The following is a 23,671-nucleotide window of genomic DNA, read 5'->3' as shown; positions in this document are numbered from 1 at the left end:
CAAAACATGACTAGACTGTGTTCCAGACACCTCATTAGGACTAACTGTCATAAAATGGGAATCTAGGTCCCGACGAATGCATAAGATCTTATGCTGGAAGTGCATAACTTTTGCCTTAATTTAGTTACTTATTTTATTATATACCACCTTTTCCCGAAGGCACCGAAGGTGGTTTACCATGTTAAAATACTAAAATCAATAAATTCTATAAAAGGATGAGCGACTGACAGAGTCCACTCAGGCCAACTTGGGAATTGATGGCACAAGCTCTCTTGGCCGAGGCTCCCTCACATCTCCAGGAAAGAGGAAGGAACTGTCTGAAGTTCCTCTTAGGCCGTTTATGGTTCTCTCAGGAGCAGATGGTATATGCGCTCCCTGGCCTGGGCTCACTCACTTTTGCCGTGAAGAAGAGGCCAGATGACAGACACTCTCTAGCCAATAGTAAACTAATATATACAGTTCTGTAAAACTAAGCCTTCTCCTGAAATCTGAGTGCACCATGAGAGTACATGTGGCAAAAACAGCTTCGCTGGAAATGCTTCTTTCCTTTGCATCTTTTCATTCTGGCAACCAGCTGGAGAGGGTAAAAGATCTGTCCAGGCCCATCCATAAAATTAGCAACTCTACATGACAATCTACAGACGTGCTCATTCCTTGCTAATTCATAGAAGAGTTTTTTTTGTAATGATCTCTATATAAGCGTGTAGGTAAGCAGAGTTTTATTTAAACAGCAACCCTGTACTAGGAATAAGCACTAGTGAACTCAGGAGGCCTTCTGAGTAGACATATATAGCTAGGACTGTGCTGTTAGCCTCGCTGCCGAAGAAATCCGACTGTCTCCCGCCTACTCTGCACATTTGTTGCATCATATAGTTAGTGTTTGTGCATGAGAGAGAGTGGCCCACATCTTACTGGCCGAGCCCTGTCACTTTTCAGTAGCCAATCAGAGCTGCCCAACGTTTTCACCTCTCCAACCAGCTTGGAGGGGGGGGAAGAGAGGAAAAAACTAGGGGAAAAGTTAACTAGTAACATTGCACGGAAAGGTATAAAATGTTTCAGAGCTGCGGAATTTGACCTGTTTGGCTGCAACCACCTCACCAGCAGGGATTTCTAGCAGAGGCAGAGACAATCACCCAAACGGTGCGTGTCAATGAATGTACGCATGTTCTGAAGAAAGCGAGAACGGGGCGGGCGGGGGGACGCCTGTGTGAGAAGAGACTTGTGTATGATTATTACTGAACGATTGCATGTTTATGCTTCTCCTTTACCCTCAATAAGGACTGCATTTTGTTGCCATAAAGGCAGAGCAAAGAAGGCTTGGCGCCTTTGTTGTGGCTATCCAGCTGTTAGTCTTTTAACTTGCAGAGTATCTCTCAGAAGTATTCGTGCAGCCTCGATACTGACTTTTAATTTTTTAGGAAAATAATAATTTCAAACAGGCGATTTCCCCTGTTAGCATGAATCTGTGCCCAGTCCAGAATCAGCGAAATATTCTTAGGATGAGTTGTAATGTTCAGGGATAAATTCCTCCAACAGAGCTCTGGTCATCCTGCTTTGTATGAGCAAAGTGATGCGTCCATGTCATGTGCAGATGTGCGTACTCCAGTGCAGGTGGGTTGGCTAAAAGAGGATCTGTACTTTCTGTAGAGACCCTTTCTCTTCCCTCTCCCATCTTTTATTTATTTATTACATGTCTCTATGCCACTTATCCTTCAAGGAGTTCAACGTGGTGTACATGGTTCTCCCCTGCATTAGGCATAAACCTTACACAAAAATAGAGGAGACAGCCTCTCGCAGCTGGAACGATGGCAAAAGTGGGGAATTGGGCTCTGCGGGTACGCGCTTCCTCACGTCCACCCTCCCCCTTTGGCTTGTTTACATTTCAAAATGTCCAGCTTGTGATCTTTAACAGTGACTGTAGAAAGCTGTTTCCACAATCTAGGGATCCGTCGGTGAGAACCAAATGATTTCGCAAGCTCTTTTTATTAATTACAAACAACATGAATAGGTTTTAGCCTTGATGCCTTAACCAATCGTCTTTGCTGTGACTTGGACACACCCACCCATCCGTTCTTCTTTGAGCTAAACCCTGGCGTCTGAAATGCTTTGCTTTCGCAAAAGTATCCATCTTCCACAAACAGGAACTTCGTTGTCACCTGAATTTGCTCACGGGGTTTTTGCTCACCTGGACAGACTGGAGTGGCTGTGTCCCCCTCACACACACCCCGAAACTGAGGCTGCAGCTGAGACTCCCATAACGGATGATGATCTTGGGTCACACTCCTCATTCATGCAAGGAACTGACCACACTAGAAGCAGCACATTAGCCTATATCCTTTGCTGCTTCTGAAATGGCTGCCTTTTTTCCTGTCAGTAACAAAACTTGATGTGATGTGGAAGATCCACGGTAGGACCTTCTAGTGTCTTTTTCTTTGGTGGAAGAGAGGGGGCTTATTTGGATTAGGGCCTTATAGTGGGCTCTTCCCCCTACAGGAACAGGAAGGGACAGAGGGGTAAATCCCCTTTCCCCATTGCTATGGGAAACAAACAGCCCCTCCTCCCCAGGGTAGTTACTTTTTAAACAAAGAGGAGGAAGTCAGGAGATCCAGTCATGCATGGCATACCTTGTTTGGTCCTGAAGAAGCATATCCCCAAAGCTAGCCTTATTAGAATCAAGGGTTGCCACGCCTATTTGGAATGCAGGTTTTGCTGTCAGATGGGTTGGGGGGGGGATCCTACCTGTCAGATCTATATATGCAGAAGGTTCTCCGTTCTTACTGTAAATATACATATACTAAACCTGCACAATTCATTCGTTGCCCCACTAAGCCAAACACAGGCCGCCATATATCGTAGCCTGTCTTTTGGAGTCCCAGTAAGGCTGTATAAAAAGGAGCCCCTAGTAGTCCCACTCTACACTGCTGTCTTGGACATGGAAAGCCAAAGGTTTTGCAGGCCTGACATACTACACTTAAACACTCCGTCCCAGCCGTTCAACACAGTTGCTTCTAAAATGTGCTACACTTCTCCAGCTACTGAAGCAGAACCCCATCCAAGTCAAATTTATTTACTTCAGTACAAACTGGTCTTAAAAGTATTTCATATGTTCCTCTCCAGCCATCTCTGTGACATGCAGCGTATAGCTGACTACTCTTATTTTTGAAGCTTAGCAGGACAACTGACAGGAGTGCTGTTTAGATAGGGCAGAGGTTTCTCACATCCCTCACTCTGATTCAAACCACACATGATTATTCTTGAGGAACACCTGAGAGATGTGTATGCTTATATTTCAAAGGCTTTGTCTGGGGTGGGGACCCTGTGGCCCTCCAGATACTGCTGTGGACTACAACTCCCATTGTGCCTGATAACTGCTCATGCTGGCTGCGGCTGATGGTAGCTGGAGCCCAAGAGCAGCAAGTTCCTCTCCACTTCACCCCACCGGCCTATGTACTAGCTATGCACGGCAAAGGTGCAAATCCCTTTGTCTGTTTAAAAATGGTGTTGATAACTTGCTTGATTTATGTTAATAACGTCACTATATATATATATATATGCAATGCTTTTTTTAAAAAAAATTCTGCAATTAAAACTCTTAAATATATTGATGTGACATTTGGTGGACCTTTGTGTTGTTTTGTTTTTGGCAATTTAATGTTGAATATCCAGGAGCAGGGGCTGTAGAAGCTGCCAAGAATCTTAACACACATCCCCAATGAAATCTGAAATTATGTCTTTGGTGTTGTAGCATGCGTGCATTTTTAGAGATCTCTGAATACTGTATATCTATATAACACAGAGAAGCAGCAAAGGAAGAGGGGTATGAAAAAAGAAGTAAGGAAATATAACCATGTATGATGGGCCAGTTCATTATAAAGTGGTAAAGCAGTTCCTAGACTGTACTACCTCAAGGTGTGGTTCCATGAAATATATCCATCATGTGAAGAAGGAGGGGGTGAGAGACACTAGGGCATTGAGGAAGAAGGCTAGGCTGAGCCCTTTCTCTCTGGCATGCTAGCTTTCTATGTGCAGAGACTTTAAAAACAATTATCTGTAGCGGAACACATAATTGAACCTGACCTATGCACTCCATTTCTACAATCTACAGCCCACCCCTCGGCAAGCAGCAGCTCTCCAGTCCTGGGAGAACTTTACAGCTTGATTCTACTAATTGTATAAACTGATCCCAAATGACCATGATGGAGAATCAAATGCCTGTGTTTAGCATCTCATTTGAACTAATAGTCTTGATCTGTTTTGGCACAAAATTGCCACTAACTCTGCTTTCACCACTCTTGAAATGCAACACACTTTGTTCCCCGAACACTGGCTAGTTGTTACAAATGCAGGGATTATGTTGTGATGAAGGCAGCTAGGAAAAAGCTTCTAGTTTACCACTTATGTTGCTGTTTGTTGCAAAGGCAACAGTTTGAACATCCTTTTGTGCATCAAAAATCGGAAACAAACCAAGCCAACTCATCCTAGGGTCAGCTTCATAATACTGAACACATAGCACAACTGGGCAATGAATCACATGACTGCATGTGCTCCAGAAACATCAGGAAAGGATGGAGGCATCTGTGATAATCCTTTTACACCCTGCATATTGACTTTAAATGTCAAGAAACTAGCTTTGAGAGCTCAAGGTTATGCATTTAATTATTCTTTCTTCATTTTGCCTTCTTATTTTCCCAGTATAGCTCATACATGTATTATTTTGCTGTGGCGGCAGTAAGAAATAATGCAAACCCTTAGGCAAGGCAAATAAGGCAGCAGGACCATGTAATGCTGAGCATCATGCCCTTTGACAGCCCCTTGCTACAGGGTTTATCCAGAACAAAGTTACGCTGGCATTAGAGGGATGAAGGCGCTGCAGCAGCCCATAGATTCTGAAAGAAGAGACACATGGGTCACCACCTGCTTCCACACAGCAGTTTATTGTGAACTCTGTGATGCACATGAATGCATGCTTTCCGAGCATCCACATGACATTGTCCTCATCAAATTACAGCCCCATACCCCCTCCCCAATTTAACCCAGATTTATCATTTCCATCATTTTTAATTACTTATCAGTTTTTCTGTGAAAACAGTAAATCCAGATTCACTGGGGAAATAATATGGATGACATTTTGATGAGGATGCTATTACGTAGATGCTGCACATAGCTTGCATGCATGAGCAACGCCCACAATAAACTGCTGTGTGGAAATGTCCCTGGTAGTTTCCCTTCAGGCTTTTGCAACCTCCTCGCCACCAACCACAACAACCACTTTGGAACTGTTGTGCTGGGTAGGAAGAGGAGGCACACCAAGGTTGTCATACCAGGTGGCTGAGGTAAAAGATGTTGCTATATTTGAAGTGCAAGGGAGCGTGGGATTGAAACAGATGTAACATATTAATGTAAAAATGAAAGTGCAGGTTTCAGACAGCATTAATTCCTTCATACTCTCACCCCCCAATAATGCAGTGTCGTGGGGTTTTTTTTAGGAGGGGCAGGTAGCTGAAGGGGTTGGCAAAAGTGTTTCAAATATTTCTTTGTGTTTTTCCCCCTTTCAAGGCCAGATAGATTTGTTATCGCCCTACCTTTTTGTGTGCACTTTAGTTTGTTAAGGGTACTTGGAGTTATTAAGGGTACTGGGAGCTCTGAGGGGTAAACTACAATTTGCAGGACTCTTGGCGGGGGTGCTTTACATGTATGGTGTGTCCGCCAAGTCTCTGTAATACCAGAGAGAATCTAATTGCCAAGTGACAGATGGAAGGGGCCTCTCTGCTCCCATTGACAGCTCACTGCCGGTAAGCATAAAAAAGGAATTCCCCTAACCATGCATTCAACACTCTGCCTCCTTTTCCTTAAAGCTGTCTCTGTCTCTCAGCCGCTCCCTTCCTCCATTTGCCTGTGCTCACTTTCCCTATTAACTCTGAGGAGTTACAGTCCAATATTAATTCTAAACATTTTCCTTCCACAGCCACTTGACATTTTTTGGTGTACCATTCACATATGTAAAATGTGAATGTAACAGATGTTTGCAAGTGCTCAGGCATACACATCAGGGAACTGTGAATGGCACCAAAAAAGTGGGAGCGGGGGGAGAGAGAATACACTCTGGCAACATCGACACCATAAAGAAGGGTTATACAACTTCAACAAATCATGGTTTAACAATCAATCCCTCTTCCTAGGGAGTTTGGGACATTATAACTCTGTAAGGGGAACTCGGGGTCTCATAACAACTCTCAGCACCCCTAACAAGTTATAATTCTCAGGATTCTTTGGGGGAACCCATGACTATTTAAAGTGGTAAAATAGTGCTTTAAATGTATAGTCCAAATGTGGCCAACCTGGGTTTTTCTTTGTGTAATGTCTGAAATGGTCCTCAGTTCCTTTTGGAAGAAGATCTTGTCCAGCCTGGTTTAGTAGGAAAGCATCCTCCTTCTCCTCCTTCAGAATAAATACATCTGAAGATTAAAAAGAGGTCCATTGGTCAGTTATTTGTTATATTATGAGTTGCATTCTTTTAATCAGTTGCCACAGGGCAGCTTGTAATCTACAGGCCTCATGGTTTTGGCTGTTGCAGGAGATGGAGGAGGAAAAAACTGCAGATGGTTCCTTAAATGAAACCCATGTATGAGGAAGCCCTTACATTCAGTTAGGAATATTCAGAAATTAAGCAAGGTCAGATGATCCTGCCCTTATTACCCTTGGCCCTCTCAAACTCCTTAAATTTGGACGGTAAGGTGTGACTTTGCCAAATGTGAGTTATCTCCCCTAAACAGAGTTCTAGGGGCATATACTTTCTCACCAACTTCTGCAGGGCCGGCTCAAAGGCAGCGACAGGCAGCATCTTGGGTGCTAACATGGTGATGTGGGAAATGGCACTGCGGCTACATGGGAAGTGGTTCGGCAAGCCAGCACTGGTGATGGTGTGTTTCCTGGGAGGTGGCTCCTGCTCTGTGATCTGCACGAGCAGCAGGTTGTATGGCATACGCTCTGCGACCCAATGCTAGTGCAGATCACAGAGTGGGAGCTACACCTAGCCCCAGCAGCAGGGGCCCTTCTTAGCCACAGGGGCCCTCAGCCAGTGCCCAACCTGGCCGCCCTCTGGTGCTGGGCCTGACCTTCTCTATATTGCCACATTTTTGTGCTCACAATCAGATACATTAAGGGCTGAGAGTGCTCACATCAGCATTGTCTATCGATGAGATGGGTTGAGGATTCTCATCTGCACAATGCTGTACATACAGAATCTGTGGGTAATAGTTTTTCCAAATTAACAGATATGGACATGGAAAGTCTGGGCTCTTTACTATTCACTACACCATGTAACTGAGGTTTATAACAATCAAATCTTATTTGTTACTTAGGAAAAGATGGCAAATGTGTCAGTTGTGTACAAGAGCTACAAAAATCCAGGGAAGACTGTAGAACTGCACCTCCACACAAATCACAATACTGCCATCGTGTCACCTCCTTTAAAGGTGACCAGGAAAATGTCAGTATGCCAAGAATTTTGAAATCTTCCTTTTCTTATTCTCCCACACTTCTATACTTTGGTCCTCAATCTGTTGTAACATTAACAGAAGACAACCTTTGTGCTGATATTAATGCAGATTTGGTTTGACTCTGTTTTGTTCTGCTGCTGCCCTTAGCAAAGTGAGGCGGGGGGAATGGCCAAATTCCAGCACTATTGACAATTCATATCAATGTCCTGTTGTATCTCTGCCAAGGCCCTGAATTAGGCAAACAGCCTTGTTTGTTTAAAATGCCACTGACATCGCTGAAAGACAGAAATCTCTGTGGAACTACACTGCCCTTTCTAGTTGTAAGCCTTTTGTGTTTGGGAAATATTATTGATTTTAAAATGCATATAATCAACAGTTATTATTGGACTCCAGCCCTAAGGGGAAAATACATTTTGGAAATGAATGACTTTTCACTGGAGCAGAAGCCTGTTGAATTGTGAATGGTAATTTTAGAAATGTGGGGAGACACTCTTTGATAGGTGGGCCATGTCCAGGACAAAAGCCATGGTTCTTGCTTAATCTCATCCGGGTTTCCATTTTAACTGAAAAGTAAACAAGATCTAGTCTTCATGATTGTAAAAGATCAACTACTTTGAAAGCTGAAAGGAAGTTGTGAAACAAAAGAGTAAAAGGCCTTACAACAGATTGCAAAGACAAGGCATGGTCATATTATCATTTATATTCAGATCTGGGGATACTTCTCATTCGTTCAATACACATTTTCACCTGGAGTCACACTCAGAAATAGACGCGTATGTTCTATACATGTCACACTTTCATAGGAACCTAGGAAGCTGCCTTACACTAAGATCATTTCTCTATCCAGGTCAATATTGTCTACACTGACTGGCAGAGGTTCTTCAGGATTTCAGACAGGGCTCTTTCTCAGCCCTATCTGGAGATGCGGCGATTGAACCTGGGACCTTCTGCACTGAGCTATGCCCCTTCCCCTTTCACAAATCTTCAGACAGAGGTGCACCTGCGCGTCACTTGTTTTAACATAAGAAGTGGATTTAAGCTACTTCAATAAACTGAATAAAAATGCTGGTTTCATTTTAGCTTTATAATAAATCAGGCCCAGGAGTTTGGTCTAGAACCCTAGTAATGTATAATAATCCATGAAATAAATGGTTAAAACCCGTGGTTGGAAAACAGACAGTGTATCCCGCTGTTCTTCAACCTTATGTCCCCAGATGTTGTTGGACTACAATTCCCATCATCCCTGGCCATTGGCTAATCTGGGTGGGGATGATGGGAGTTGTAGTCTAACAACATCTGGGGACCCAAGGCTGAAGAACACTGGAGTATTCATCCCAAGTGTGAGATAATGTAAGTTTGCTGCTAACGATCTGTGCTTTGAGTGCAGATGTTTTCAATGGAACACCCTGATGGTTGTGTTAGTTATTGTAGTGAAATGGAACCTCCATATTCAGAGGCAAAATATCTTTGAATACCAGATACTAGGGATAAACTGGAGGGCACACTAGCGGGGGCATGCTGAACAAACCTGGACTGAGGTCCACCATTCTGCCTGTTATAAACTAGATTTCTTTTGCATTCCAATGCAGCTGTACTGAATGGATAACATGAAGAAAACAGGCAGTTTTGTGAGGCAGCAGTTAGGCCTTGCTAGGTTTGTGCATGCTGCAAGTCCCAGAAACTCTTGTCAGTGAAGGCATTATTATTCAGTCCTGTAACAGTAAAAAAAAAGCTGGAGGTCCACAAAACAAACATGCAAAGTAATCCAAGACAGAATGCTGGACTAGGCTGAGTTCAGACCAGTCCTGTAAGGCACTACTGATATTAACATAAGAGCACGATCACAGATTAGTTCTGCCTTAATTGCTAAGAAATCCTGAATATGCATTTACATTCTATAAATTTAGAATACACGGTTGGTTGTGTGGGTTCTAGTAAAGAAACGACATGACACAAAACTGAAGTCTGCCATCTGTAGTTTATATGGTACCTAATATGCACATCATTTTATTTTTTGGCTAGGTGGAAATATTTTCAATCCCACGTTTGTTTGTTTGTTTAGTTAACTGGCCATATGTCTCGTGGGGAAACCACACCTTTGGGCACAATGTTCCTTCTTATTCCGTTACTTTAAATATATCATTGTCTTATTCTATTCTATTATTTATTTATTTATTTATTTGAGTCATATCCCGCCCTTCCTCCCAGCAGGAGCCCAGGGCGGCTATTACATGTGTAACTATCTAGGAGGTAAAACAAAACATCCAATGGTTAAAAATACTGGATGGAATGTATCAAATTTGAAATTGTGATTTGTTTTCAGCCATCATGACCCATCAGTTTCCAGCGCTCTCTCCTGAGCAGAAGAAGGCCCTCTCTGACATTGCTCAGAGGATAGTGGTTGCAGGCAAAGGGATCCTGGCTGCAGATGAATCTGTGGGTGAGTTTTATTGAAAAAAACCACCAATATTTTATTGTCCCTTTTGAACCTTCCCCTACCCTCTCTGAGATAATGAGACAAGTAAACCTTTATTTCACTGAGTAATTATTCCAAAGATGCTCCATTCTCAGTAGGAATGAGGCCTATATTCATATGAAGGAACATAGGAAACTGCCTTATACTGAGTCATGCCATTGTTCCATCTAGCTCAGTATTGTCTACACTGACTGGCAGTGGCTCTCCAGCATTTCAAGCAGGGTTCTCTCCCAGCCCTACCTGGAGATGTTGGGGACTGAGACCTTCTGCATGCAAAACAGATGCTCTACCACTAAGCTACAGCCCTTCCCCTAAGGGCAGAGAATGAAATCCAGAGCAACTCTGATCACGTGGTACAGCCCTTCCTGAGTGGTACAGCTTCAGACTGTGGGCAAGGGGTAGCAAATATGAGTGCTTGACATCCAAAAGTATTCATGCATAGAAAACTACCGTTTGCGGGAAGGTTGGAGAGTTTCTATAACCAGGAAGGAATTTTATGTGACAAAGCTTTTCAATGTGAAATCCTGCAGTTTGAAGTGGTGCATTCCAAGAACGACTGTTCCACAGGATAATTCTGTGCGTGAACTTCAACTGTTGAAACTGGACAAATAACAGCATGATTATTGGATACATGCCCACAATGCTGTCACACTGAACACATTTAACTTCTCATAAACTGGGGGTAGAGGTGGTTAAATTGGGTATACAGTGGGTGTGTGTTGAAGTAGGTTCAACACCGTTTCTGATTTTGTGTGGCTTTTCTCCATAGGTACTATGGGCAACCGGCTGCAGCGCATCAAAGTGGAGAACACTGAAGAGAATCGCCGGGCCTTTCGAGATATCCTCTTCTCTTCAGACGCCTCCATCAGTCAGCAGATTGGAGGAGTTATTTTTTTCCATGAGACCCTCTATCAGAAGGATAACACTGGAAAACCCTTCCCTGCCGTCATCAAGGATAAGGGCATCGTGGTTGGAATCAAGGTGAATATTGTCAAGATGCTTGTCCAGAGTTAACTGTAGAAAAGCTCCAATGCCCAACCTGTTTCTGCACCTCAAGGACCACTTTTTCCCAAAGGAACCAACCTGACACTGCATTCATCATCTGAGGCCCTTCTCCATATGACCTTTCCAAGGGAGGTGCCAACACAAAACAGGCCTTTTCATTGGTGTCTCTCTGCTTGTGGAATGCTCTCCCCAAGGAAGCATGCTGGGAGCCATCATTGTCTGTTTTTAGGTGTAAAAACATTTTTATTTACCTAGTCCTTTAGTCCTTTATTAGGAGAGTAACAAGTTATGTCTGTGGCCTCTTTTTTGTGTTTATCCTTTTTAAGTGGGGTGCATAGGATTGCTCCTTTTCTATATATTTTTGGATAAGCACATTGAGTCTTTATATTTATATTACATGCTGGTTTTCTGTTTGGTTTTAATGCTTCTTGTTTCTGTTTTTATGTTGTAAGTTGCTCTGAGACACTTGGATGTAAAAAGTGACATAATAATAGTAGTACTAGTAGTAGTAATAATAAATAATATAAATAATAATAATAAATTATAAGGAAGAGGGGCTGCAGGCACATGGTAGCTCTGAAAGCAGGGATGGTGCAGTATAGGAGGGCCATTTGTTGTTAACCCCTTAAAGGCCATGTGTTGGTGCCATTTGCGCAGCAGAACTTAGGCAATGTTCAGCCAACCTGCAGAGTGATGCAGATCACATAGGTCAAACATGCATTAGTGCAATCAATGATCAACCAGTCCACAGCTTATATGCAATGACCCTGCACCACCCAATGCAGTCCTTCTGGCAGTGTTTTGTTAACACTTGTGTTAAACTTTCACAGCTGGACAAAGGCACAGCTCCATTGGCAGGAACTAACGGAGAAACCACCGTTCAAGGTGCGATATTTCTTTCCTCTGAGCCCTGAAATAAGAGATGGTATATTAGTTCCAAAGGAATTTGAAAGGTCAGGTGGTATCACTTCTGGGCCATCTTCTGTCAGACTAGGAGAAGGCAATACTTTTCAGTCACTTTTCAGTAGACATGTTGATGTTTATGGCACAGCAGCCGCAAGACCATATTGTGCTACACACTAATCTTATTGCAAATACTTTCATGTATAGAGAGTGCTTCATCAGCAGGCAGAAATACTTCTGGGTTTCTTGGAAACTGAATGTATTCCGCTGTAACAACAGGCTAAAACAGCTCACAGACAGATTGCAATAATTGCTGTTTATCAGTTACCTGAGCTACTATGACAGCTCTACAGAATGTCCATGAGCATGCTAACTACTGAAGTGGAAGCAGCACAGCTGCTGTGGAAGTCTTTTAGACTGGGGAGAGAACTTCACACGGGAACTAGAAAAACAGAGGTATTTTGGACTTGGGGAATGCAACACTGGGGCTTTGGAGGCAATGTGATTTTTAGTCAGAAAACTCAAGAAGTAATGAAACCACAGAAAGAAGACTTATGATGGAGAGGGGGGACAGTTCACCTGGGATAGCAAGTATGGTGGCTATCGCCAGCCCCAGAAGCTGGGATGCAGGACAGGGACATTTTAGTGCAAAAATCTGCTAGACTACTTCCAAATCCAGTCATCTGCTCTTGAAATGCCAACTCTTCTAGAAGGCCTCTTCTTTCTTCTGTGTTTGCCTTCAGGTTTGGATGGCCTTGCTGAACGCTGTGCCCAGTATAAGAAAGATGGAGCTGACTTTGGCAAGTGGCGTGCTGTCCTGAAAATCTCAGATACAACTCCCTCTGCTCTTGCCATCCAGGAGAATGCCAACACGTTGGCACGTTATGCCAGTATCTGCCAACAGGTATAAACTCTCCAGGACCATCAGTGTGTTTTTGACATCTTGGTGATGTGGGTGGTACCTATAAGTTCCTTTCCTTGTGGTCTGTAGTTTCAGTAGTTATAACCATAGTTGATGCAGATTTCCATTCAACTCTTCTTTTAATATTCAGCATGGGCTAGTGCCCATCGTGGAGCCTGAGATCCTACCTGATGGAGACCATGACCTCCAGCGGTGCCAGTATGTGACAGAAAAGGTAAGGGTGCTACCAGAAGTACACCATGTCCCTGCGCCACAGTGATAATAAGCTTTAAATAGAATTTTGTTTCTAAACTTCAAGGCTCTCTTACCAAAAATATATCCCAAGTAATCCAGAAGGAGCAACATTCAAGCTCAGAAAGTTTAATCTAATGTTAGTTGTTAAGACTGCAATCTTATATACCAGGGATTGCTAATCTGTTTTGGCCCAAGGCCACATTCACTGTTGACCAGCCTTCCAAGGCCCACATGCAATGGTGATCATGGCCAAAACCAAAGTGGGCATTGCCAAAGTTGGCATGGCCACCCCATATCCACTGTCTCCTGCATCCACTGCACACACCGGCAGACATGCATACACACATACAAAACATACAGCACACACCCTCACTATCCATGGGGATGCACAGCATACACATATGCAGGTACGCAGCTCTCTCGCTCTTTCCTCTCTCACACACACTCACCACAGAATCCCCTTAACATTGGTGGCCTTGAGGATGGAGAGATTTCTCTATTGCAGCAATGGGCTCGCTGGAGGCATTTAAAGGTAGAAACACACTCACTGTTCTGCCAGTTCCAGGACATCTCCACCTCTCTCTTCTGAAAATGGGGGCACGTAGTGCTAGTCAAACCCTGCCCCTTTTTACTGTAAAACCTGGTGGGGGAAGCTCGAGTGAGGTTTTTTTAAAAAATATTCAGCTTCACAGATATTTCACAACTGATTGGCAGAGCAACCCATTCCCCCTCCAGGTGTGGCTAATGGAAACATTTTGCTATGGTGACTAGTGTGTTTACAGCCTAAGTCTCTCCACCAAGCCCAGTTCTCTGATGTGAAGGACAATAGCTGGTTCTGCTTTTACCTGGGAGTAAGCCGCATTGAATTCAATGGGGCTTAGACACACAGGATTTCACTATTGATTTATTTACATGGTGCCCTGCCTCTCCGTAGCTCAACACAACTTTTAGTAATTGTTTTTTTCTTGCTATGAAATGGTGTTCAGAACTCCTGACTCCCAGAGGTCAATGCTCGCTCTGACAGACGGTGTTTAAGATGGTTTTGTTCAGGATGAAATGGCATCATGCACTTTCAGTACAAGACGATAGGACTCAAGTGATGAATCCAAGGAAGGTGGAGTTTAAAACTACCTTTCAGTTTCAAAAGGCTACATTTTGTTCTTTGGAGGTCTACAAATAACACTGAGGACTGTGTCCAATAGCAGTGTTTTACACACAAACGTCACTTCCATGTAGAAAAGCACATGCACACTCTGGTAGGTATGTTAATGAACAGCATCATCCACTACCATGTATGGTACATGCACATATTTTCTACTTCACCATGTGTACACCCAGCAGTAAGCCCCGTCCCCGCAGTAGAGCAATCCTACCTAGAGGCAGCAATCTAGTGCTCACTGGCCTTGGAGTAAACCCCTTTGAACAAAGTAGGACGAAGAGCAAGATCCATTGCATATTTACTCAAATGTGTTTTGCCTCAACTTCCCAGGTGCTGGCTGCTGTGTATAAGGCCCTGAATGACCACCATGTCTACCTGGAAGGAACACTGCTGAAGCCCAACATGGTGACTGCTGGGCATTCTTGTCCCAAAAAGTACACCCCTGAAGAGGTGGCCATGGCAACAGTCACAGCTCTCCGTCGCACTGTCCCAGCAGCTGTTCCAGGCAATTCTCCAGCCCTTTCAATCTCATCAGTTTTTATTTAAGGCTGCGTTTTGGCACCCTGATTTATTCTGTACTTGATTTACAAATGCATGTCCACTACATTTGGTTTGTGCAAACAGGTTTGTCACATTACTGTAATTGCTGCCAATCAACCAGATGTGCAAAACATCTCCAGTGGAAAATACTATACTTCAGGAGAGACTGAATAATGTGAAAATTATGTGTATGGGTGAAGGTGTAATTCTCAACCATATATACAAGCCATAACTTGATCCTACCGTCAACAAGTGCAATAACTTGATCCTACCATCAGCATGTGCAAAACCAGCCTTGGAGGGGCTCTAGTGTGACTGAGCCCTATTATGTGATATACTTAGCATCTTGATTCATCCAGCTCTATCCCTCCCGTCTATCCCTCTTCTTTCTGACACATTCGTCTTTAACCTTTGATATCTTGCATTTCGTTTCAAACTGCAGGAATCTGTTTCCTTTCTGGGGGCCAAAGTGAAGAGGAGGCTTCAGTCAACCTCAATGCCATCAATCTCTGCCCTCTGCCTAAACTTTGGAAGCTGACTTTCTCATACGGACGGGCCCTACAAGCATCGGCTCTGGCTGCCTGGTCCGGCAAACCTGAGAACAAAAAGGCCGCACAGGAGGCGTTCTGCAAACGGGCCCAGGTAAGCGAAAAATAGCTGTAGCTCAGTGGCAGATAATCTGCTTTGCGTGCAAAAAGTCCCCGATTCAATCCCTGGCATCTCGAGGTAGGGCCAGAGGTGCTGGCCAGTCAATGTAGATAATTAGATGGTTTGACTTGTTACAAGGCAGCTGTCTTTTTATGTTTTCAGTGAGCATCTTTAAAGGAACCAGAATCCCAATGCAGAGAAGTACTGAAAGTAACATTAGAGGGAAATAATCAGCACATGATTAGAACTCCTTTTCCTGTGGTACTTGGGCCTCTTAAAATATGTCAAGTTTTTAAGTGTATGCTAATAAAAACCAACCTGTGGATGCAGCAAACAGGTAGATCACTGAAAGGACTGGGATTGGCTGGAGCTATCTGTATACTTGTGGCAAATGTGGTTTTCTTGCTGAGTAATGTGTGAGATTGCCTTGAGATTCCCCTTGCTTTAATCCTCTCATATTTTGTTGTGTTTGCATGCATTGCTGTTATTGTTTTAATCAGTTTATCTCAGTCTTTGCCGACCTGGCACCCTCCAGATGCTGTACTGGCTGGGGTTGATGAGAGTTGTAGGCCAGAACATCTGGAGGGTGCCAGGTTGGCACTTGTTTGACTCTCTAGACTTCTAAAATGCACAGGACAAATAAACTACAGGGATAAGGTCAGAAGCCCTTGCCTGTACCTTGAACTCATTTCCTATAATCCTTAGAACCTATGTTTGTAAAGTAAGTAAATAAATAAATCCTGAGTTCTGGCCCCGCTAGCTCATTTTTCCCCACAAAAAAGGAGTGAAATAGCAAGCTGGATCCCTTCCTCATTAGCTAATCTGCTCTAATTAAGGGGGAAGGGGCTTCATCCTGCCACCACTTCAGTGCCTTAAATGTAGATCTACATGTAGGAAATGTTTGTTCTTGTGGTGGCTATCTTGTATATTGCAACTGACACTTGTAAGGAAAGTGAGGTTCCTCTTAATGAGTTAATCACTTTATTCACATACGACCCCCTCTCTGTAGTTCTACTGAATGGCACTACAGGGATGAATTACAGAGATTAGGGTTGCCAGGCTCAGGGCCTGAGACTGATCCTGTATCTTTAAGAGAAGAGAAAGTCAGCCAAGTGCAGGTTTTCTTGCAAAACTGTAATGGGAAAAACCACAAGGTGGAATTCTCCCTTCCCCCTGCACAACTTTTAAAGATACAGAAGACCTCTTGGATGCCTGGCCTGGAAACCAAGAGGTCTTCTGTATCTTTAAAAGTTGTGCAGGAGGAAGGCAGAATTCCACCTTGTGGTTTTTCCCATTACAGGGTTGCAAGAACACCTGCACTTGGCTGACTTTCTCTTCTCCTAAAGATACAGGATCAGTCTCAGGCCCTGAACCTGGCAACCCTAACAGAGATCCAGCTATTCCTGGGACATAATCTGGGGGGAAACCACCAAGACTCAAATTTGCTTCCCATAGGTGATTGCTCTAAATCACTTACCCTGATGCAGCGATGAGAATCGCAGCACTAAATAATTCTTGATGGCTTTCTATTTAAACACTCACCTAACATGCCTAAGAGTGAGAGTTAAACCTTAGAACTAAACAGGCTCCATTCTCTTCTGTAGTCTGCCAGTACACTTTGTTCAGGATTCACACTGCATTCTTTGGGTGCGTTCACATTCACCAGCTCAGTCATTTCCTCCAATACATAAAAGGACGTACTTTGCCATTGTAGCAAACTACTGCTGTTTTGAGACCATATGTGAACACAGACATATTGTGTTTGGTTGTCTGTTCCTAATTCCCAGTCTATAACTGACAAGCTGTTCCTTTTATTTTCAGATAAATGGCTTAGCTTGCAAAGGCCAATACATCACCACTGGAAAGAGCAGTGCCGCAGCCACTCAGTCGCTTTTTACTGCCAGTTACACCTACTAGTTCATAAAACAGTGCAAATATCCTGCCTCTCCTTGCAGCTGGCAGGAGCTCCAGAAGGAAAACAACTTGTGCTACACCCTAATCGGCAGTTGCAAACAAATGGATTGGAATAATAGGCCCCATTGCACACTTGTAATTGCATCTACACCTTCCAAAGAAATTGGACAGGTTTTATGAATCCATCTTTCACTGACTTCAATTCAATCCTCTCTTTGGATAGCTGGTTTCTTGGGGTTTTTTTAGATGGCTTCCATAGCCAGCTAGAGAGCTGGATACCTTCAGCCCTTATATTTTTACTCTTCCCTCTCCCCGTCCCCTGACATCATTGCCAGCTGACATAGAACACCAGGCATGACACACAAAACATGAAATGCATTTTTAATCCATAATGTTTTCAGTGCATAAGCTGTGAATAAAATTCCTGCCAAAGTGAAAAGATTAAACAACTAAGAAACTCTAGCCATGTGTACCATTTCCATTCATTTCCTGTCTCATTATATTTTTGTTTTTGATTGTCAACTATTCATTGATTAAACTTTTCTTAGGGAGCATATAGCCGACCAGTTTGCTGAGCATTCATGCTGACTTGTTTGTAGGGAGATTAGACAATGTTAGCTATTTAATGAGCATTCACTCTGGTTTGTTTACAGGGAGATTAGATGATGTTGCATCAAAACAACTGTTACCCACACTTTCCAGTGCATTTCCTCATCACTGTCCTTATACACCTATAATTGCGCAACCTGAATTTGCCAGTACGTGATGGACTTCCACCCCAAAATAGCAACAGTCTGGAAGTGCCCTTAGAGGTATGGCTGTTGGGCTGCATTCAGTTTGGAAAGGTCACAAGTTGTGCAGGGCCAGATTCACACCATACATTTATTCCACAATTATTCCACTTTAAATAGTCATGGTTTCCCCCCACAGAATCCTGGGAAGGGTAGTTTGTGAAGGGTGCTGACAGCTGTTAGGTAACCCCTGCCTGTTACCCTCACAGAGCTACAGTTCTCAGAGTGGTTTAACAATCAGTCCCTCTTCCCAGAGAATTCTGAAAACTGCAGCTCTATAAGGGGAATAGAGGTCTCCTAACAACTCTCAGCACCCTTCACAAACTACACTTCCCGGGATTCTTTGGGGGAAGCCATAACTGTTTAAAGTGTAATAATAGTAGAATAAATGCATGGTGTGAATGTAATCCAGGTCTGAAAGTCATAGGGCTTCCCTAACCAATATTTTATTCAATATTCATCCTAATTTGTTTAACCAAAGCTTGTGTGGTGTTTAAACTATATCTAGACTTTACTCAGCATTCATTCTGATTTGTTTACAGGGCAGTTATATAACAGTGAGTGTTCGTCCTGCATTCATTCTGATTTGTCTTCCCATTAATCATTTGTTCATCCTACACTTTTCAATAATTTTCCCACCACTGTTCAAATAATAATAAAAAGTCTGCTGTTTTTTCTAAAGTAGATTTGTTGTGCTAAGGTGACAGAACCATGCATCCACTTTAATTGCTTGAAACTGCAGTTCCAGAATGTGTTTGAATTCCTCTCACAGAATAATGACAGTCAGGAAGCATACATAGGCACACAAGCACATGAAAAGCAGAACTTTCAAGGGAGACTGGAATTTTTAGAAGTAATGTAAATATAAATGTACTGCCTTCAAGTCGATTCTGACTTATGGCGACCCTATGAATAGGGTTTTCATGGTAAGTGGTATTCCGAGGGGGTTTACCATTGCCTCCCTCTGAGGCTGAGAGGCAATGACTGGCCCAAGGTCACCCAGGGAGCTTCATGGTTGTGTGGGGATTCGAACCCTGGTCTCCCAGGTCATAGTCCAACACCTTAACCACTACACCACAATGGGGCATATCTTGGCTAACTAAACAAGATTAATATAATCAGGCTGCGCATATTCTTCCAAGGTTTTGCAGCGAATCATGTGAGGTAGGCTAATAAGAGCAAAGTGAACTATTCTGTTTGAATGAATGCTCATTGGTGCATACACAGATCTCACCATGGCCCATATCTGTGGATAGTTACATATCATATGAAGGCTTACATCTGTTCTGTAATTAGCATAACAGTGAATGCATTTGTATTCTAAGATATGGTCACTCACATGGGAGGGAACAAGAATGAGAAGTATGAGCTACTGGCCTTAAATTAAAATAACCTGTCCCTGATTTTGTACCTGTTCTGTTATCCTGAGGAGAGAGAACAATATGCTTCCAAACACAACCATATGCACATATTGTGTCTGAAATAGGGTTGCCAGGTCGGAACCATTCAAAAACCTGAGAAAATGGGGGTGGGCCCTAGTGACATCATGGGGCGGGCCCTAGTGATGTCATTAAACATGATACATTGTATCAACCACAGTTGCTTGGAGCATACCATTCAAAAAAAATTCTCTGGAGATTAAAATAGAAATCTTACCTAAAATAGGGTGTTCCTAGGTCCATCTGAAGTGACAAGGTCATTCTTTCTCACAAGCTTAGGGTGATGCAAACTGGAAATGGACTGCCTTCTAGTTGATCCCAGATAGGGTCTTCATGGTAAGCAGTATTCAGACAGAGGTGGTTTACTATTGCCTTCCTCTGAGTCTGAGAGGCAGTGACTGGCCCAAGGTCACCCAGTGAGCTTCATGGCTGTGTGGAGATTCGAACCCTGGTCTGCCAGGTCACAGTTCAACACCTTTAGGGAACATTTAATCTAGCTTACTTGCTTCTGGCAAGAAGGGTTTACGTGCCCTCAGGCCAGGCCATTGTAGAAAGAAAGGAGCTTAGTGTTGCAGAGATGTTAGATGGGAGCACAGATGGATGCCCCCGAAGGCAGCAACCGTAAACATGCTTATTAAGGAACTAAGCCCCATAGAACTCAATAGGACTTACTTTTGAGTAGATATGGTTGCAGCCATGTTAAGGACAAGGGAGGGCATTCTAGGCAAAACAGACAAATAATTGGGTCTCAGAACAAATTAAACCAGAACTATTACTAGAAGCTAAAATGATGATACTGAGGTTATCACACTTTGGACACATCATGAGAAGACATGATTCACTAGAAAATACAATAACGCTGGGAAAAACAGAAGGAAGTAGAAAAAGAGGAAGGCCAAACAAGATTGATTCCATAAAGGAAGCCACACACCTGAACTTGAAAGATCTGAACAGGGTGGCTCATGACAGATGCTCTTGGAGGTCGCTGATTCATAGGGTCGCCAGAAGGTCGCTGATTCATAGGGTCGCCATAAGGGTTCGTGCTGGGAGGAAGGGTGGGATATAAATCTAATAATAAATAAATAAATAAGTTGTAATTGACTTGAAGGCATGTAACAACATGGCTACTTCAGAGTACATTCTATTGACTTTTGTGGAATTTACTCATGGACATAATGAACAAGTGACATGACTAAGGCCATCTAGAGTTCAGATGAACAAGAATTTTAGCCAGATTCATAAAGGTTCCATACAGAACTGTATCGTACTGATTGTCCAGTTATCCTGATTGCCAACAGTTCTCCAGGACTGCAGAACGAGGTAACCTTCACCCCCCTGCAAGAGCTCCTTTAACATGGCAATTGAACCTGCAATGGCACTTGCATTATTATGGATACATTGTGTGAAATATACTAACTGGGTAGAAGCTCACGGCTCCTGATTTTCTAATGGAGCTTTTTGAACTGCTGCATCAGACCTTACCATCTAAGGCTTCATCTTTCAGAATTTACTTGTATGTTTGTTGGTTTAGGGGTAAACGTGGAACATCTGTTTTCAGACTTCTTTTGCCTCCTTCCAAAGAGCAGACATACTGTTCCCAAGCCTAGTGATCTTCATGTGCAGATTGCATGGCGAGAAATAAACTTTGGGTGAAATTGCACTATAGAAATATTAAATCTTCATATCTAGTTGGGGTATGAATTTTCAGACAAGTCTTAACAGGTACTATGAAACTCCCACAGTTAAGAGAAGGTCACTGATAACAAATTGCCTTTTTAGTAACTGGCTTATTTTGTATTATTATTTAAGTAGTGATCTTGGTGTGCGGGCATCTCTCCAGTTATGACTATGACACTTCCCCCCCCCGGATTGTATTACATCTTATCACGTGCATTCCTAGGCTTTCAGATTACGTATGTGAAGCACTCTAAAAGAACGGTATTAAAGGTTAAATACTGCCATGTTTTCTCCTTCTAAAATGTGTATTGAGCACTGCTGTATTCTCCAGAGCTACTTCCTTCCAACTGATGGAACTTGAAGTGGATCCACCTCTGATTATAGGAAATGCCTTTGGAGAACTAATTTAAAGGGCAAAAAGTATTGCTTTAGGGTCCACTAATCTAGGAACAGGTCTGTGAGTTGAGAGATGGTGGCAGATCCCAGACTATGTTTTGGCAGGGGGGAAATTATCCAGACACATTCAAGATAGATGTATAGATAGCTTCATATTTTCCTACATTCACTCAGGCAAGATTTTGGGATGGGAAACAAACAGTAATAAGGAACTGCAAACTGGATTTTGTATTGCTTGAAAGTTTCCAGGTTAGAAACCTATGGGAAGTCTAAGAGTATCTATTACGTAATGGGATGCAACCACATCTTAAACATAGGGCATTTGAACTAATACTGTTCACAGTGGTGTTTGTCTGCTCTGTGACAGAACAGCTGTAAACTCTTTAAAGGGCAGTATCTATAATCTCACTGTAAACCCTTTAATTAAAAGTATCTCTAACCTTCTGCAGCATTATAGATTACGTGACCCTTGTGTCATTTTGTATTGTATCCTAATTGTTCTGGAAGAGGCTAAAGAAAGAAGCTGTTCTAAAATAACATGCCTGTTGTTAGCTAATAAAGCACAAAAGATACTGTATCAGTTCCTTGAACACAGGCTGTAGTACAAAATATTATAGCTATTGGATTTATTTAAAATACTGCTTTCTTCAGATAAAATAGCATGGCTAGGGAGAAAACTGATTTAGACTGCAGTCCAGTACACACTTACTTGGGAGTAAGTCCCATTGAACCCAATGGAGCTTACTTCTGAGTAGACATGTATTGAATTGCAGCCTTTGCTTCTGAAAGAGTGCCTATAATTTAGCGGCCTTTAGCCCTTGACAGTGCTCCCAGTTCTAACTTTTTAAGCCTTGTGTGCAAATCCAGTTACAATCCAGTATCCTTTTACAATCCAGAGCACTGTAAAAAAAGGTGATGAATCTTTTCCTCCATGGGCCGCTTTTCCTTAGGAAAAATCTGTCAGGACCACAACCCAGCAGTGTGGGGGGCCTAGAGCCACCAGCACATACCCTCATTTGTTTAGTTCTCTTCTCCCTCCCTTTTCCTCTTGCACAGCATTTGGGCTTAGATTGGCACAAAATGCAAAGTGTTTTGTTTTTTAAAAAACTAACTGCTTGAGGGGGTCTTAGGGCAGTGCAGGGGGATCACTCCCCAGCTGTGACCATCTACCAAAAATTGCCCTTGTTGCATGGCAGTTAGGCTTAAACAGTTTCAATGAAAATGATTTTCTAAAGCATAATTGGTGTGGGTGAGAATATTTAATATTTGTGATTTTGTGAAAGTGGTGCTTCAATGAAATGTAAAAGGAATCTATCTTGTAACAAATCTTGTAAAATGACATTAAACAGACAACAACGCTACGGTCTTGCTTTTTAAAAAAATGCTTTAATGTGAATAGGATTCTTCTTTCCCCCTTTTTTAAACTATTTTGTATGGCTGCAGCAGCCAGCTTCTCATAGAAAACCCTTGTCTGTCCAAAGCTTAAGCAGTAATAAATGCTTTAAATACTTTAAGTTGTCCGAAAACTTCTAACTCTTGGTTCATAGCGCTCTCTGCAAAGCTTGTGCCATTGAATGTTAACTTACAAACGTTCCACCTTCTTCACAAACTGCCTGAAGTCTTGAGCTAAGAGCTCTGGTTCCTCAAACGCAGGAAAATGTCCGCCCTGTGCCATGTAGGCCACAGACACCTGAGCCCCATCGCGGCCGCTGCCGCCAGCGGCACCCACAGCAGGAGGGGTGAAGCGGCCGGCCGTCCTTTCCGGAGCAGGAGAACAGGCTCCGGGGCTAAGGAGCCGGCCCGGCCAGCCTTCTACGGCTCCTGCTGAGGCTGACAGGCCGCATGATAGGCCCCGTCTCGGCAGCGGTTGCTAGGAGATGGGGCCCACGTGGCCTGTCAGCCTCAGCAGGAGCCGCGCGGGGTGGGGCATCGCCATAGAGACAGTGACAGCACAGAACGGGTTGGGCAGGAGGATTGTGAGGATTGTGGGGGGGGCAGGGCTAGGCCAGGCGTCTGTTTGAGGCGCACCAGTAGGGTTGCCAGGTCTCCGGCATTCTGCTGGAGACTC

General features: G+C 43.2%; 1 protein-coding gene and 1 long non-coding RNA gene across 2 annotated transcripts in view; one reads left to right on the top strand and one right to left on the bottom strand.

Moving 5' to 3' along the window:
- The first annotated feature begins 1,030 nt into the window (after positions 1–1,030).
- ALDOB (aldolase, fructose-bisphosphate B) lies at positions 1,031–17,762 on the top strand. The gene is made up of 9 exons (XM_061632767.1): positions 1,031–1,140; positions 9,823–9,939; positions 10,745–10,956; positions 11,811–11,865; positions 12,627–12,787; positions 12,936–13,019; positions 14,529–14,703; positions 15,181–15,380; positions 17,208–17,762. Exons 2-9 carry the CDS (start codon positions 9,828–9,830, stop codon positions 17,301–17,303), a joined length of 1,095 nt encoding a protein of 364 aa, XP_061488751.1. The 5' UTR covers positions 1,031–1,140; positions 9,823–9,827; the 3' UTR covers positions 17,304–17,762.
- LOC133387621 (uncharacterized) overlaps positions 5,108–23,671 on the bottom strand; it is a 27,463-nt gene continuing 8,899 nt past the window's right edge. Inside the window, exons 2-3 of the long non-coding RNA XR_009763523.1 lie at positions 20,462–20,598; positions 5,108–6,455 (exon numbers count right to left, since the gene is read on the bottom strand). This is a non-coding gene — a long non-coding RNA (uncharacterized LOC133387621). The remainder of the gene's footprint in view (positions 6,456–20,461; positions 20,599–23,671) is intronic.

The sequence above is a fragment of the Rhineura floridana genome, chromosome 1 (genome assembly GCF_030035675.1).
Source record: "Rhineura floridana isolate rRhiFlo1 chromosome 1, rRhiFlo1.hap2, whole genome shotgun sequence".
NCBI lineage: Eukaryota > Metazoa > Chordata > Lepidosauria > Squamata > Rhineuridae > Rhineura > Rhineura floridana.
Note: the sequence above shows the minus strand (reverse complement) of the source record. Positions and strands in the feature narration are given on the sequence as shown.

Excerpts from the sequence above, each read along its gene's own strand:
- ALDOB (XM_061632767.1), top strand. The coding sequence starts at position 9,828 with ATGACCCATCAGTTTCCAGCGCTCTCTCCTGAGCAGAAGAAGGCCCTC. Across the intron at positions 10,957-11,810 it reads GCATCGTGGTTGGAATCAAG|CTGGACAAAGGCACAGCTCC; the intron begins GTGAATATTGTC and ends AAACTTTCACAG. Across the intron at positions 13,020-14,528 it reads GCCAGTATGTGACAGAAAAG|GTGCTGGCTGCTGTGTATAA; the intron begins GTAAGGGTGCTA and ends TCAACTTCCCAG.